We start from the raw sequence: 16,319 nt of genomic DNA, 5'->3' as shown, positions 1-16,319 counted from the left end.
CGCCGTAAACGAATGCCGTAATTTACGCCAGACGGCGCTTGGCGTTCTCTTAATTTACGCCGCTCCTAAGTGGAGGAGTGTGATCATGTTGGCTTTCCATATCTTTTGGGTACCGTGCGAGCGCAGTGGTGCAGGGGCCCGACGCAGCATGGCTGCCCGCCATGCCAAAACCCCTCAGCGAGAACACTGTAGAAAATATCACAATCACTAGCAAAAAATTGCAACTTCTGCGGTTTGGTAATTGCGATTTCGATATATTATGTAGTGCTCAACCATTAAAAAAATATAAAATGGATACACAATATTGAGAACAAAATTTGTCCTATCATTTATTAATATTCATTTATTGTGGAAAATATTGTGACTGGGGATCCGATTTTCTGCTTTTGTTTTCTAATGTGCAACACGAGCAGCAGTTAAAAACAGTTTGAAGCAAGATGTGTAAAAAGTTAATTAGTGAAGGGCAAAATGATGCAAGGCTTTGAAGCACGGATTAACGCAAAACAGCAAAATAAAAACTTGGAACCACAGTTCCCTCCAAGCTGCCCGTGTGCGCAATTGCGCACAGCTCCAAAGGTCTCTGCGCACAGAAAATCTGTACTGCACACAAAACAAAAATCCGACCTGAATTGAAAATAAACTCAACACGTACAAATGTGTACAATGAGATTCAGTGAGTGACAGGCAAGGACTGGGCTGATGGGTAAATGGGCCGTTGTGGGCCGCCGGGCCCCATTGACCCTGTCGGCCCCTGCCTTAGCTGTGTCGGCCCTGACTAGAGACCTGTGGCAGACGGGATGACCTACGGGTGAAACGCTGCAGGATCAGGCGTATTTGCGTGGCAGTGCGTGCGGTGTATGACCACTCGCAGGTGGAGACAGGAGGAGGAGAGCTCTGCGTCAGGTGGATGTTTTATCACAGGACACTTGGACCATCTGAGTGAAACGACGCTGGTGAAACTTTATGAATGAGGCTGAGCGCGATGAGAGAGGCGTGGCCGCAGCGCAGTCTGTGAATGAGCTTTTCAGTGTCATATATTTCTCCATCTTAACAGTTTTAGTGGGATTAGTTCAATTCATTTTATTTATTTAAAGACGCGCGCGGTCTCTAGTCCAGAGCTGTCTTAACACGGGCCATTCACAGACTGTCTCATTGCAGTAATATGATCTGCAACGGCCGGGCCATAACCCTCAAATATTAGGCCTATTTGAAGCTATACTCTGCATTGTGTATGTTAACGTTGGTTTAAAGCAGTGGTTCTCAAACAGAGAGTAGACTAAAGGCCTACAGAACATGAGGCAGTTTGTTGTTTAAAAGGTGCACTATGTAAGTTTTCTAGTTGAGGGTCCTTCACTCATAAAATTGTTCTGCTTTGCCTGGAAGGTTCCACAGCATGATATAAACTCATCTATCGTTCATTTATCTGGTTAAAGGACATTATATAGTAGGATATCATACAACTCCGGCCCACCGCGTGTGTAAAATAAAGATAGATTAATAAACAAGTTTAAATTATTCCTATTTTCTGATTCTGGGACGACAGAGAAAGTCTGTGTTCAAGCTGGCTCAGAAGAGACACAAATCTGCGGAGACAAGAGATGCAATGCAATTCGGTCACGCTAATAGACAAATGCTCGTGTAGCAGTGGAGCTGTAGCGTGCTCGCGCACAAAGTTTGTTGGTAGACGGAGTCTCTGAAAGAACAGGAGGGTGGGGGTGTGTGTGCATGCGCATTAAAAAGGACTAACAGTTGTTGATTTCTCAAATTGGCAAAAAATACTCTCTTCAACCTTTAATACAAATTCATACACAGGGGTAGGAAACCTCAAAGTAAACTTTAAATTCTTTAGAATACATTAAAATGGCCAGTAGATGGCAGTAGTTTGAGGATTGATTTGTGCAGCTGTGTGCTTTAGAGACGGGAATGATTAAGCCTCATGAACAAGAGTTATTAAACTGCATAGCTTTAGAAATACAACAGTTTGATTTGTGTTTTCAACTTGGATTTAACTCTACTGAGCCAGTGGTGACTCTGCAACAGGGTTATTGAGTCACATGATCATCCAGAAGCTTGTGGGGGGAAATGATCAAGCTCCACCCTCCCTCTGTGACTAGTTTAAAAACAACTGTGGTCAATTGATCAATTGTTCATCCTTCCAATTTTTTTCCTTACAGCATAGGAAATCTAAATTTTAAGGTATTTCCATAAATGTCTTAGAATTGGCTTTAGAAGACAACATCTGACAAAGACAATGATTGAAGTAGATGATCACATTTACCCAGCACTATTCTACCTCTAATGGGCAATCACAGCACTTGACATCAAGAAACCACTAACACAGTCACACATTCATACACAAACTAAGACTGGAGGTGGGACAAATGTCTTCTTGCCCAAGTAAACAATAAGAAATGAACCGCCAACCTATAGGTCAATAAATCTGACTGCTCAATTTTGACTCCAACCACTGACCATCAGCGCTTTTTAATACTCTGAACGTGTAAGGACAAACAAAAGCAGGCGTCTAACTCTTACATTGGACTAATCACAATTTAGCTTGAATATCCCACCGCAGCTGACAAAAGCAGACACAACAAACGGATGCACTTTACTGTAGTAATGGTAGACATCCATCATACAAAATGTCAAACATGTCTGCGTGTGTCATATTTATGGCTGCAACTAACACTCACCTCAGAAGTCAACAAGCCAGTTATTCTTTTAATTCTATTGGTCGACCAGTCAAACGATTATCTGTATGGTAAACAAACATTTTAAATCAGATAAAGATGTACATATGATGAGAGTAACACTACATAGAGAATCATTCCAAAATAAAGTGTATATTCAATAAAATCACAAATAAAGCTGCCGTCTTATCATATATCATATGATTATGAACATATGAACGATTATTTTAGCTGTCGATTAGTTACCATTATTACCATTGATCTTTGCAGCCCTAATTCGTATCAATTCCATGTTTTCATCAAAAACAACAACACAACTTACACTGTTCTCACGACAACAACCACTAAACAACATTGTAACCAACTTAGTCTTTCAAGCAGCAAAAACTCAAGCCAGCAAACAGCCAAGTATGTGGCAGTGAGATGTCAACTTATGTATGCGGAAAAATGTGACTTAAATCACTTAAGTCTTCTTTATGCTTCCTTGTGAAACAACCCATACTCCTACCTAAGATGGTTACGGATTCTCTTATTTCTTTGTAACTCTCTCCACCCCATCCTCCTGCTTCATTGCATTGGGGGAGCTGGGAGAGCTGCTGAGGGAAGGGAAACGGGAGTTATTCACAGGCAGAAACACACACACTACAAGAAAACTATGAGACTGTTTTTAATCATTATATTTCAACTGAAACTAGACTGGTTTGATCATCTAGAGATTTAATAAGAAGATGAAAGGACTTCATAGATATGTGCAGCTGTATTTTTTCAAATCATGGTTAAAGAAAAATTGTATTTTGGCAATCATTGACAACAGTGGTGCACCGATATGGACATTTTAGATCGATACCCATGTTATGGGAAAATCTTGAGCCAATAACAGATATGAGGCCGATATTTTCTATACATTATTTTATTTTACTTTTGAAGACTTGTTGCCGTAAACCCATTATTTTTTAAGTTATTTCTAAACTAAGGATCAAATCTACGGTATTTTAAAATGTATGGAACCAGTTAGAATTATTATAATACTTTCTATGGACATAACAATTACATTGATGGACACCTGATGTTTTGTTGGAAGTGTTATAGCACAAGTGCTCATTTTCAACACCTTCTGTAGGGGACGTTTAAAGGGTTTAGTCCAAAGAGACAGGTTTAAAATAAATGGATTCACATATCTTTCACCATAGAAAAAGTAAAAATGTTTGATAGCGCTATCAGAAAAGGTAGGCTACAGGCTATAACATGATTATTCTTTATTAAAATTAGCCTTCACGCTTTTCCATCCTGTAGCTTTGCCTCCTCCTGTAACAGCAGCAGCCGCAGTCTCTCCTCCTCAGACTCTGTGTCTGATCACACACTCAGAGTTCTCGCTTCTCCTTTTTAAAACCTCTCACACTTGAGTTATTTGAAAACATTGTCTTTATGGCCGGTCGCGAATTAATTTCTCACGCTTATATTTAATGATAAGTTTTATCTAAAACTTTTCTAGAGCTTTTGAAAGAAATGTCTGTGTCTTTAGACTCAGAATAAAGACTGGATTAAAGTTTACAGTTTGTACTGTTAGAATGCAGCAGTTCATTTGTTACCACAGTGTAATATCAGCAGACTGATATTGGTGCTTTTGGCTGATACCGATATTACTCAAGGACATGAATATTGACCAATAAAGAGCCGATATATATCGGTGCATCCCAAATTGACAATGTCTGTTCATCATTGCGCTGGACACACATAGTAGATTAAAATTAGGTATATAAATATGGATTATTTTATCCACAAAAATAAAAGAAATATGGAATACCATTATATATCTAATTTGCATGCATAAACAAAGGTATCATATAATGGCAGCCGTTAAAGTTGAGAATGAACAGATCTCTACTAATGGCTTACACCATATTAAACATGCCTAAATAACAGCAAAATAAAACATTGTTGTAAGTTTTTTGTTAGGAAGTTGATGGCATTTTATCAGCGTGAGCAGAAGAGTTGTCCGAGATTGGTTGTGTAGGACTTTTATTCCCTACTCAATACCTGTTTCATTATTAATACTTACTTTAATGGCCTTAATTCCAGATTTGGTGATTTGGGTCATCTTAGCCTTCGAGATGGGCGGTTTGTACTCGTTCAACGAGTAAAGCTGGAAGATGAACAGAAAACGTGTCAGATGATGTGAGGCAGATCAATGCTTCCCAAAGTGGGCTTGCACGGAATGAGCTGGGGGTCTACAGTTAATTACACTGTATTTAGACTGTTTATATATTACACATTTAATATTTTTATAAACTATACACAATAAACAATTAAAATAGGTTTATAGTGTATTGACATTTATACCACAATTTAATTCCACTGTGGGGTCCCAGTCTCAAAAGTTAGGGGCCTCCTCCAGTAAATTAAAGGGTGAAATGTGAGAGTAAAAGAGTCTTCTAGCTGTCAACATAACCTCTATCTACGAATGATGATAATGTTACAGTTGCAGCTATTCTTGATGCAGAACAGTTAATGATGCCCCCGATTTAGTGATTCAACACGATCAGAATGTTCCGGGGAAAGCTTTAATAAAGGAAGCATTAGGGAAGTATAAAAGGATGTATAAAGGAAGCATAAAGGATGCATAAAGGAAGTATAGGATGCCTGAGGTGCGGTTTTGAGCGCTCACAGCACATCATCATTCTGTGAGCTGAGCCAAGCTTTTGTGCCCGTTGATTCAAGACGGGTATTTCACAACATATTTATGAACAGATTAAATGTGCCATATTCAAATCCATAGAAAAGTTTTGAGGTGTCATCCCGCCCTTTCTAAATCAAATGTCCAGATACAATTAATCAACCAACTCGTAAAGCTAACGTGCTACATTTAAGTTAGCCGTAGCTTTGGAGTAGCGTTTCCCAATGAATAAAGCACAAGGTGATCTACAAATACACATTCGCCTGTGTGTGAGCGCACCATGTTTACAAAGTACAAAGTTATCTGGTGTGCTTTAACGCAGTGCTGAAGTATTGTAAGACAAAGAGGCCTTGTACTGTATGTGACTGTCCAGCCCTCCTTTATACTAGGAAAGCTAATGCTAGCACCAGCTAATGGCAACAACAGCAAAGAAAATTACACTATGCTTAGTGGCTTCAATTGCATTATAGATAGGATGTGAACACAAACCTCGTTGTTAAAAGCTTTTACCGCCTCCATGGCGACGGGTTTCACCACACAGATGACCTTAAACTGTTACAGATTTCCCCTCAAACACCGGTTTAAATGCACGTCGCTCGGCGAAGATGGAGGAGACTGCCAATATGGCGAAGAGAAGGGAATCTGCCCAGACCAGCGCCCCCTGGCGGCTCAAACTCACACCTGCAGCTAAACTATTCCGTGCAGCGTGCATGGATCTGTTATATTATCATAGCATGTCACACACTTCTATGTAAACCATGTTCAAAGCGTGTGGTCTTGGCTGGTCAGGCAATGTGAATGTAGTATAAGCCTAAACATGGGGGTGGTGATGGAAGAGGGGCAACCATGGAGACGGTTCTCACTTCCATCCAAACTTGTCAAGTGCAATAAATATGTAAAGTAGCCCATTATTGGAAGAAGATAGGAAGAGTTCGAGAAAATGATGTAAACCAACTTTCTTTAAAATCATGGCAAATATTTAATGTCGTTTGTGCAGACTATGTTGCTCAGCAATATTTCAAACCTGAGGCAACAATGTTTAAGTGAAGCAAGCAATAAACACAGGTATACAATTTAGTCAGTGCATAGCACCAATAATACAATTATATCAGTAAAAAAGTACACCATTAAAACATGACTATCACAATGTAAAATAAAAATAAAACACTAAAAGCAGACGAATACTAGACATTCACATTTAGCTAAAAAGTCACTTTTATGTACAATTTCTTCATAAATCTATTCGTGGGGGAATGAGCGAGGGAGTAACAGTAGTTTCCAACAGTGCATGTAAACAATCAATGTCCATATTTAGCTTCAAAGAAAATATATATATATTCAGTCCTTATAAACTAGTTTCAACCAGTTGAGCTGAAACCTCAGATGTTTCAGAGTTTGTGTCTTCTGGCGTCTCCTGCTGGTCACTTTTGTAGCAGATTTCCTGCATTAGAGGTGCATTGGCTTCTTTCCATTCTCTGAACTTCTCTGCAGTGAGCTGTGGATCCATCAGCAACTGCTCAAGGACCTGAAGGTCTGCTTCTTTTGACTTTAGGCAGAGGATACAGACAACACATTAGGAAAATACAACATTGTGAAAAAAAACTGCTCATAATGAAAGTTGTACCTTCAATGTGCTGTTCAGAGTCCGAATGAGATGAAGTTTATCATTAACTGTATGATTTTTGGACCGTTTTATAAAGGATGCCCGAAATTCCCTTTTTGTGGATGGTTTGCGGTCTCCGATTGGTGAAAGGCTAGCTTCTTTGAGGTGGATGTACAGCCTCTCAAGTTCATCCGATAGACTGTGATCTGTAACAAAACACAACTTTAATGTTCACTACACCATCTCGAAGACCAAGCTACACACACTTGATAAACATGGAGTAAAAGTACACGTGTGTTAATCTACATGCTGTATAGGAATATCATGCATACTTATATACCGGTATTTAAATGTATTGTAGACTGCAGTGTAATACATTTGACCTAATAAATACATGAATATAATCTCACCCCCAACTTGTAGAGATTCTGTATCCTCTGCTTCCTCTTTACTGGACGCTGCCCCTTCTGCCCCTGATGCAGCTTTAGGCTGTGGAGATGTGGCCTCTTCCTCATGCTGCGTGTGGACCTGGACTGAGCACACTATTGCAGTCTCTGCGGTGGAAGGAGACGCCCGTGTGACCAAGTCCATCCAAGACTGCCGCTGTTTGACCAATGAGGAGGCGGAGTCCAGGGAGGTCATTGTACTGACGGGTGTGGAGAGGGAACCATTGGCTTCACTCGGGGCGGTGGAGGAGTACGGTGGAGGAAGTGTGCCCTGAAAGAACGAAAAACATTATCTTTAGATTACGTTTTAAAGTAAAAAAAACTTTTTTTCTTCTGTTCAACACTGACCTGATTTGTGCTTCCAGGTGGAGAAGATGCATCAACACTGTCCCGTAACGTTTGCTCACAGTATGGAGGAGGAGGGATTTCAGGGGTCTCCGTGTCTTCATGGTCACTAGCTTCACTATAACATTCTGAAAAACAGCCAGAAAATGAGGAATTATCAAGTTAAATCAAGATACGATAACAGAATCAAGCCATAACAAATGAGCAAAGGAAAATGTATAATGCTAACATGCGACATACCAGCTACTGTGTGCTGCTCTGCTCGCTCGTAGTGAATAGAAGCCAAACCCAGTTTATTCAACCATCTGAACAAACAAAAGCACAGAATTAGAAACTAAAACAAGATGTAATGTTAAATAGCATGAATTAATGGCAACTTACAGGGTCATTTCCTCCTGGCTCTCTGCAGCAAAGTAGAACATCATGACCCTCGGGTGACATGCTTTGAAGGCACTGTACAAAAGAAAATGTAAAATGTGTCATGTAAAAACAGTAGCACTAGTGTGCACAAAAATAATTCACTTACTGTTTCTTTTTGCACTCTATGGCTCGGTCGATCATAAAGTTAGTGAGATCAATGTATCCCTCGGCCTTTTCAGCCTGCAAAATATGAATCATACGACACAACCAAGTCAAACCACTTCCTGGTCGTAGAAGCTAATGGTACGAGACTGCTTTACTTTGCTGATACACAACAGTGACATATCTGTAAATGACAGGCACTATTTGATACCATACGCGATACATGCAATGATATCACAATATGGCAATACTGCAATAACACAAATTAAACCAATACATTTTTACAGTGTTTGTGATTGTGAAATACACTTATTTGACTAAAACAGTGACTACTTAAACGGAATTACATAAAAACAACTTTCCAATCTCCGAATAGGCAACAAAACTGTAATGTACTACAATTTTTAAGTTTTAGTGAGTCAAAATATCGGACCATGAACCCAATACTGTCGAATACATTTCCGCTGCGTAACATTATCAGTATCATTTCACACCCTTTATTTTGGTGATTTGTCAGTATAACTAGTGCAGTTTAAAATATAATAAGTGTTGCAGTTCGGTGAGTTATGTCACACTGTGGTTACTGCAAAGGCTGACACTGTGAAAACAGTGGAGTCATTATCTACACAACGCACAACAACACAACACCACTACACACGTATCTCTTAGATATCGCTTAGTTACAAATGCCCAAACATTTATGATTTGGTTGCGCATTTCAATTATAACAACATATAAACAAGAGTCTAGATTGAAAAAAAGTAATTATTTTATTGGAGGAGATGTTAATATTTGTCAAATAAAATAAAAATGACACAAATGTAACTTTGCTGTACACAACAAACTATTTAAATGGTTAATGAGGATTGTATTAATAGTGAGTTGTGACATTATATAATGAAAGTCTGAGCATTTCCTAGAACTGCTTAGGGGAAGAAGTGTCATATTGCCCTTGCATAATGAACTTACCAGCTGATTGTTGTACCAGTAGAGCGCCGTCTTTTTGAGGACAAACCAATATTTCTTCCACTTGATCCCCAGAAAGCCTTTGGATTCTTTCTTTCTGTAGAGCCATCCATGGTGATCTGACGGCCCAAGCTCTTTGACCGAGATTCTCCTCCGGCTCATTGTACCATTGCCTGTGCAAAAACACATAATGTAAAGATAGAGGACAGAGGAGAGTCCCATGTTCAGTAGGTGAAAGGCACAATGTTTCCACCGCTTTCAAACTGGGCATAATAACTCTTAACCTTTAAAGAAATGAGGGCAAACCCACTCAATCCAGTAGCACAAACGCACATAATTTGCTTTCAGCCCACCCGTTTCAGCTATGAATACATACAAAATGTGAAAATACAAATAAGGCACCATAAGGGTAACGGGCAGTGAAGTCAAACGCAACAAGAAGAACTCAGCAATTGCTCTACCACACGCCCCCCAAAGTGTCAACATTTCACCTCTGACCACATTGAAAGCCAAACCCAAACCCAAAGCTTACCTCCTCGAGTCTTTTTCTTCGTTTTATGTCGGAGGGAGACCTTGCAGAGGAGAAGAAAAGAAAGTTGATGAGTGAAGAGGAACACATCTGCAAACTAGACCAGAGACGAGCAGCGAAGAGGCAGCGTGGAACATCCTGTTTCACACACACTCCGTCACATGCACTTATGCCACTGTCTCTCTTTGTGCAAATGGAACACTTCTCGGCAAGAGCCTATTTTTGTTCAGCTCATTTACGGGTGCCATTTTAAGCTTCAACGAAAAGTCAAAATGAAAATAAATGCCAACATAGGAGTCTGGCACAAGTTTAGTCTTTTTGTCCTGCTTTAGTTCTGGTTTGTAATCCTTGTAATGTCCCGTTTGAATCATGTTAAGATCATAATTTTGTGTAGATTTACTCAAACATAGAAATAATAAATGTGCTAAACATTTTCTCAGGTTGTAGCTGTGTATCTGAATTGGAAAGAGAAATAAAGTAGCAACTTACAGGGTTGTAGTCATCAGCAGCCATAGGTGCAGACACAGATATGGGGAAAGCAGCCTGGTGGAGCAAAACAAAGCACAGTTTCAGCTGAGAGGACTGGAGAGGCTTCATTTCTGCATTAATGAGCAGAAAATGATAATTTCTTGCCCCTGCGTGACAGGAAGCAGTGACATCACAAGGATACAAGTGGTTTCTCGACACCATTTCCACAGATTTACACTGAAAAAACTGAAAACGAGTAAAACTACCTTGAATAGAGTGAAAAAAAATCAAAATCCCAAACGTTGATGATGATAATATTGCCCAATTTAAAAGTCTACTTCCATTTCATCCGAGTAGAATGTTGTCTTCTACAAATGTCCTCACGTCCCAAAAGTGAAACGCAGTCCAGTAATGCAGTACTTTGACTTTAGAGTACTGCATGGATGGAGATTGTGAAATCACCGCAGCCATTGACTAACTTCCTCTGCGGACAACAGTTCCTTATTTCCAAAACACAGATACAAGTGACACTAAACAAAAGGAACATTTCAATATTAAGCAACGACAGTGTGGAGTCTCCAGCCTGTGCGTGTTGAAACAAGAATAAAGTAATATATATATATATATATATATATATATATATATATATATATATATATATATATATATTTAGAGAGAGAGAGAGAGAGAGAGAGAGAGAGAGAGAGAGATAGAGATATATAGAATCACTCTTAGATCTACAAACTGAAACTAAAAACATTTCTAAAAGTTAATCAAATAACATTCCCGTGTAGCTTTCTTGAACAACACAACAGTAACTTTGTAGCTCACACAAACTTCAAATTTACGTGCAAAAAAAAAAAATCAACGTAGGCCAGGTATCAATTCATTTAAATTATAAAATGCCAATAAACCTCGTTGATTCGGTGTCCTAAACACACACACATGCCTTACCTTCCACCACAACCGCAGTGATTGTAATTTATTACGACATTTCTCCTGAAAATGTGACCAAACTGTGACAAACATGTCGAAGTGAGAACGCGCGGCTGTGGCGGGCCTGGTTTCAGTCAGCCAGGGCTTTCCCAAAGCCTGTCGTCCCCTTTACAATTAAATACAACAACACTGAGCTTTTAATCAGACCAACATGTTGTGAATGCTGTGACAAATACCCCCAAATTATATATTTTTACCGCATTAGAGCAATAGTTGAAACATTTGCTGCTTTGAGACTCGGCTGTTTGCATGCGTTTACAGCCCACGGTCGGCAGATGTCGCTGCAGTTCTCAGTAATATTTTCTACATAGTACTTTTTTCCTTTGTACTAACTATACAGCAGTCCCTCATACTTTCTGTGAAGTCTTGTGAAGGCGTGTAGTCTTGGCCGACCAGGCAAAAAGAAATACAGGGATTCCCACATCTGTTCCCAAATCCGTATGCCCATATGTTTAACCAAACTATAATCCTTTTGACATAGCACATTAAAGATAATTATTTTTTGCTTCCCAATCCTGGTTATACTCAGTTAAAACTCATTGTACATCATCATTGCTGAAGCTTGGGATTATCTCAAATGCAAAGACAAACCAGGCTTGATAATTATACTTTGAGGGACAATTAAAAGGCATGGCGTATAGCAGGGTTACAAGAATAAAAAGTATACATAAATAAATGACATACATGCATGCATAATAGAGCTCGCATTTATGTTAAAAGTGCTGTGATGTTACCAATCAGATTTGAGGAGCTGGACAACTATATTTATGTGGTGAGAAAATGCTAATTCCTGTCACAAATTGTTACAAAGTCTATGTACACCGCACTCATGGCTCACTTTCATCTCTCTTGCAGTCTGTAGCAGGGAGCTGTGTGTACAGTCTCTAGCCATAACAAAGTTGGCTTGAACCTTCTGTCCTTTTTAGTGCCTGCACTTGTTTGGCAGTAACACAGACACATTCCTGAGTCCTGTATTATCATAGCTTTCATTCCATCCACTTTACTCCATTATCCATCTTAGCACGTGCAAATATGAAGCGCCTACGGAAACCCTCAGGACCCCAAACCCATTCACAATGTCACGATCGCTCCTTTAATATGTCAATTAAACACACAATTCTGGGTTGATGCAGCGTATCATTTCAGAGGGACAGTCCCATACAGCTGTGGCTTGGGGGGGGGGGGGGGGGGGGGGGGGGGGGGGGGGAAGAGTGAGGTAATTCTGGGTGCAACTCAAGTCAAAGGCCCTGAGTATGAGTCTTTGAACAGAAAATTAGTTACACCATTTTACCGCCCTCTCTTCCATTAGGATCCATGCTGAGAATGGTCACGGCACTTAGCTAATGCCTCCGTACCCCACCCACCCCTAAACAGTGTGTCTATTATTTGGCAGAGGAATCTCACACTGCGTTAAAGGGGGATGGGTATGGCACTGCAAATGATACACTCACCAGACACATTATGTACATTCAACAAGTACAAATTTGTAGCATCATTTTATTTATACAAAACCCGATTAATTTGACGGTTTAACACGGAACTAAGTTGTAACTAACTTTTCTGAGCTCTGTCCTGGTGATGTGGTGCTGTTGTAGGTTTGAAAGTACAGACAGGAGCAGAGACAGCCGTGGATAGAGACAATTGGGGCTTGTTACTCATGATTTTAAAGTTAACCAATTACAAGTACAGGTTTTAAAATGTATGTATTCAATTAAAGTAATGTGACTATTTGTAATCAGTCACTTCCAACAAGTTTCTGATCTGAAAGCAATGTTACTCGAAGTAGGAGATTTATTGAAAAAAATCTGTCCCAAATCTAGTCTTTATATTTTCCATCAAATACATTTTAAATGTAGTGCCATTGAACTCTCAAAGATAAAAGCTGGTTCAACATGCAGATGGCCACTTTATTTGGTACTATATGTCAAGATTATTAGTTTAATTGATAGTCGGGATTATTTAGGTCACAATATAATGTGTATTGTACGTGTTGTCCCCCCCTGTCTGTAAATACCCCCCCTTTTTTATATATGTTCAGCGTCTTTGGGTCACTGAAAAGTGCTATATAAATAAAAGTTATTATTATTATTATTATTATTATTATTATTATTATTATTATTATTATTATTATTATAAAGAATATAATCATGACATTTTAGAAGAAAAAATGTTTGTTCTAAATTAAGTCCTTTCTGCTCACCCCTTGCTCAAAAAGTACATTTAAATATAAAGTACCTTTTTATCTAGCTGTTTATGTCAAATTGATCATTCAGAAAGTTTGATTTCATAAAGCAGGTCACAGATTGACGAGGTGTTAAGAACACAAGAAATAAAGACAACTACATCTAGTACATGTTATTACGTTAAGGTCAAGCTATATTTTATTGTCCCCTGCATTTGACCCAAACTCCAATGCCGCTGGATCAACCCATCAGAAACATGGTGTGGTTAGTTACAGTAGATGCCATATACATTATTGCCAACTTCAGGTGCTGCTGGAGACGACTCCTCAGTTCACCCAGACCTTCTCCACACTCACCCGTGAATAAATATAGCTCATAAACCTTTTCTGGTGGATTTGTATTTGGTCTTGTGTTCTATATCATGTCTGGCAGTGGGGTCAAGGTTTCCTTGTTTGTCACCACAACACACTCGCCTTGAACTATAAATCAGTTCAAACATGGGCTCTATGTGCCTAATCTCCTGACCTGGGTGGACTGACAGTAACTCATGCTGCAGTAGAACAGCATGTGTGTACAATGTGCACGTGTCCCCACTCCCTTTCCGCAATAATAACCCACACCAATAGATGCACCGTCAATTTCAAGTTTTCATTGTAAAACTCAACTCTATGTGAAGTACACTCAGAAAAATGTGTCGTCTCTGTATCGAACGTAATGGATCTATATTTGGGCAGCTTGACTTCTTCCTCCTGCCAAGATTCAAACCAAGAGGGCATTCCTGACATTACACAGTGGACGCCAAGTTATTATGCTCATGTGCATAAATAGAGTATCACCACTTCCAATAAGCATGCATGATAAATAATGTTAGTGTTGAATGACTAAATACATACCGCTTGGGAGAACGACCAGGAGCGGATTTGTCGCTGGTTGTATCTGCAAAAAATATAATATAACACAATTAAAATGATACCGTTGCATTGCCTTTTGCATTCCACGCCATTCTACAATTAAATAAATTGAACTAGTGACTTGTTAAACTTTGCAACACATACTTATTCCTTCCTAGCTTCCGAGCAACCCTTCATTATCTACTTTGATACGGCCCAAACCAAACGTCCCATTAGGATGGTGAAGTAGCAGTTGCGCTGGAGTCTCGGTAGTTCTGATAATACTTTTGGCAGCAGGCCACAGCAGCATGGGGAGACATGTAGGATTTTTCTTTCTCCGCCACCAATGCTCAAAATACAAGATTTCATTCCATAAGGCCTCACCCAGCAATTTCAAGACATTTGTCCCACGCTCATTTTGTCCACTTATCTGATTGTGAACTTGTTTGTTCTCTCAAATCACCATTTAAAAGATAACACACAAGACTAAGTGGCTCCTACTAGAAATATGTAACAGGCTACCATGATAAAAACATAAAATAAAAAGAGCCAGGGATCCAAACTGGTTCTCTCTGTACATTTTATACATAACATTTCTGTAAAGTATTGGAGAAGTATGTTATATTGGCTGGTCACACAACCTTTTCACCTCAAAACCGTTGCACTTTCTAATTAAAAGAGACTACTGCAATAAAAATATGCTTTCAATCTATATTTTAGTAGGTTTGAGACAATTTACCAACGTTTTTAGTGGTTAGTTAGCCACATAGTGTAATTTGTTGTAAGTCAATTCAGGATGAGGGATCTACAGCGACACCAAATTTAACCCTTTTGATTTACACTTATTATTATTTGACTTCTTATACATATTTCACCAGCTCCGTTCACAACAACATGTATGGAAACTGCAACGATCTTTCCAGGAATCAGGCCAAAATCATTATGACGCATTTTTTAAAATCTTGTGCCATTCAGATTGTGTCCGTGGTCTCATAATCGCAGCACTGAATGAGTCACCTGTTGCTCATCCGTCAGATTCAAAACAGCATCTTTATCCTCTAACTGGGAATAATGCGCTGCGATCGGGCGTGAAACAGATGGATGGCTTTTGAATGTGTGCCATCTTTGAAAATAACAAAACACTTACTCATCACACTAATATCAATGAGAATGAATCTTCTTATACAATGCAAAAATGATAGTATAAGAAGAATGATAGGGGCAGCGCTTTTGCAATGTCGTCATATGGTTAGTAGATATTGATAGAAAAGAGACCTCACCAGCAGGAACAAATGATTCATTACACAGTGGCATTTGAGGATATTTCCGAAAGTGGAAATGTGCTGTAAGTGGGTGGGTGGCACGAGCGTGGATGGTTGCATCACCATCGGGGGTCAGCAATTGAACTTCTGTTGTATGAATTCGTAAATATCAATTTGTACTAATCTATTGTGACACGTACCATTCAACTAGATTTGTAAGGCCACCAAACACAACACTTTTGAATAGGATAATACTCTTCAATGTGATAGTGCTAGGTGAAATGGGAAAATGTATGTCAAATAAATAAATGAATGTAATTCTACTTAAAATATTACTACTGCAATAACCACCATAGAACAGAAATTGTTAATTAAACCATTCAAGTTTCAGTATCACGTCTTACTTCATCGGAGCCTGGAGGTTCATCAAATACTTTGTCTTTAACAGTTGCCCACCCACTGCCCCCCCCCCAGTCTGAGTAAAGAGATTCCATGGCTGACGAGACAGTTCCTCCCTGTTGAAGAATTGGACCCACCCTGCTCTTATGTTTCAACTTTGACCCATCAGCTTCATCACAGCATATTTTAGTGCGACACTCACCGGTTCAGGAAGTCACTGCTAGAGTGCCAGTCGAGTTCCTGTGATATAAGAACGAGTGGGTTAACACAGGAAGAGGCAGTTGATTTTTGCAGTTGTGTCATTTTTGATTATTATTGTAAAATGATCATATCTGTATTAACATGT

General features: G+C 39.3%; 2 protein-coding genes across 6 annotated transcripts in view; both read right to left on the bottom strand.

The window, feature by feature from the left end:
* Positions 1 to 5,987, bottom strand: part of tiam2a (TIAM Rac1 associated GEF 2a) — a 74,433-nt gene extending 68,446 nt beyond the window's left edge. For 3 of the 4 annotated variants that reach the window (XM_072457922.1, XM_072457921.1, XM_072457923.1), the window contains exons 1-2: positions 5,854 to 5,987; positions 4,750 to 4,833 (exon numbers count right to left, since the gene is read on the bottom strand). In XM_072457922.1, coding sequence (XP_072314023.1) covers positions 4,750 to 4,833; positions 5,854 to 5,883 — 114 coding nt within the window. In that variant the 5' untranslated portion in view covers positions 5,884 to 5,987. Of the gene's footprint in view, positions 1 to 3,198; positions 3,287 to 4,749; positions 4,834 to 5,853 lie in introns of all 4 variants that reach the window. The other variant, XM_072457924.1, reaches the window with a different exon arrangement.
* A 332-nt stretch (positions 5,988 to 6,319) lies between these two features.
* Positions 6,320 to 11,287, bottom strand: ipcef1 (interaction protein for cytohesin exchange factors 1). 2 transcript variants are annotated; one of them, XM_072458388.1, is made up of 11 exons: positions 11,198 to 11,287; positions 10,265 to 10,318; positions 9,779 to 9,818; positions 9,250 to 9,419; positions 8,285 to 8,358; positions 8,140 to 8,211; positions 7,999 to 8,063; positions 7,762 to 7,886; positions 7,378 to 7,684; positions 6,989 to 7,173; positions 6,320 to 6,910 (listed from the first exon to the last, which is right to left on the bottom strand). In XM_072458388.1, exons 1-11 carry the CDS (start codon positions 11,270 to 11,272, stop codon positions 6,710 to 6,712), a joined length of 1,368 nt encoding a protein of 455 aa, XP_072314489.1. In that variant the 5' UTR covers positions 11,273 to 11,287; the 3' UTR covers positions 6,320 to 6,709. The 2 variants fall into 2 exon arrangements, with proteins under 2 accessions (XP_072314489.1, XP_072314488.1); XM_072458387.1 differs by lacking the exon at positions 11,198 to 11,287 and having other exon boundaries at positions 10,265 to 10,479.
* Positions 11,288 to 16,319: the final 5,032 nt, after the last annotated feature.

Source organism: Eucyclogobius newberryi, unplaced genomic scaffold (genome assembly GCF_026437365.1).
Source record: "Eucyclogobius newberryi isolate DKJ021-1_F unplaced genomic scaffold, fEucNew1.0.hap1 SCAF_21, whole genome shotgun sequence".
Classification (NCBI taxonomy): Eukaryota; Metazoa; Chordata; class Actinopteri; order Gobiiformes; family Gobiidae; genus Eucyclogobius; species Eucyclogobius newberryi.
The sequence above is the reverse complement of the archived record's forward strand: the minus strand, read 5'-3'. Positions and strand labels throughout refer to the sequence as shown.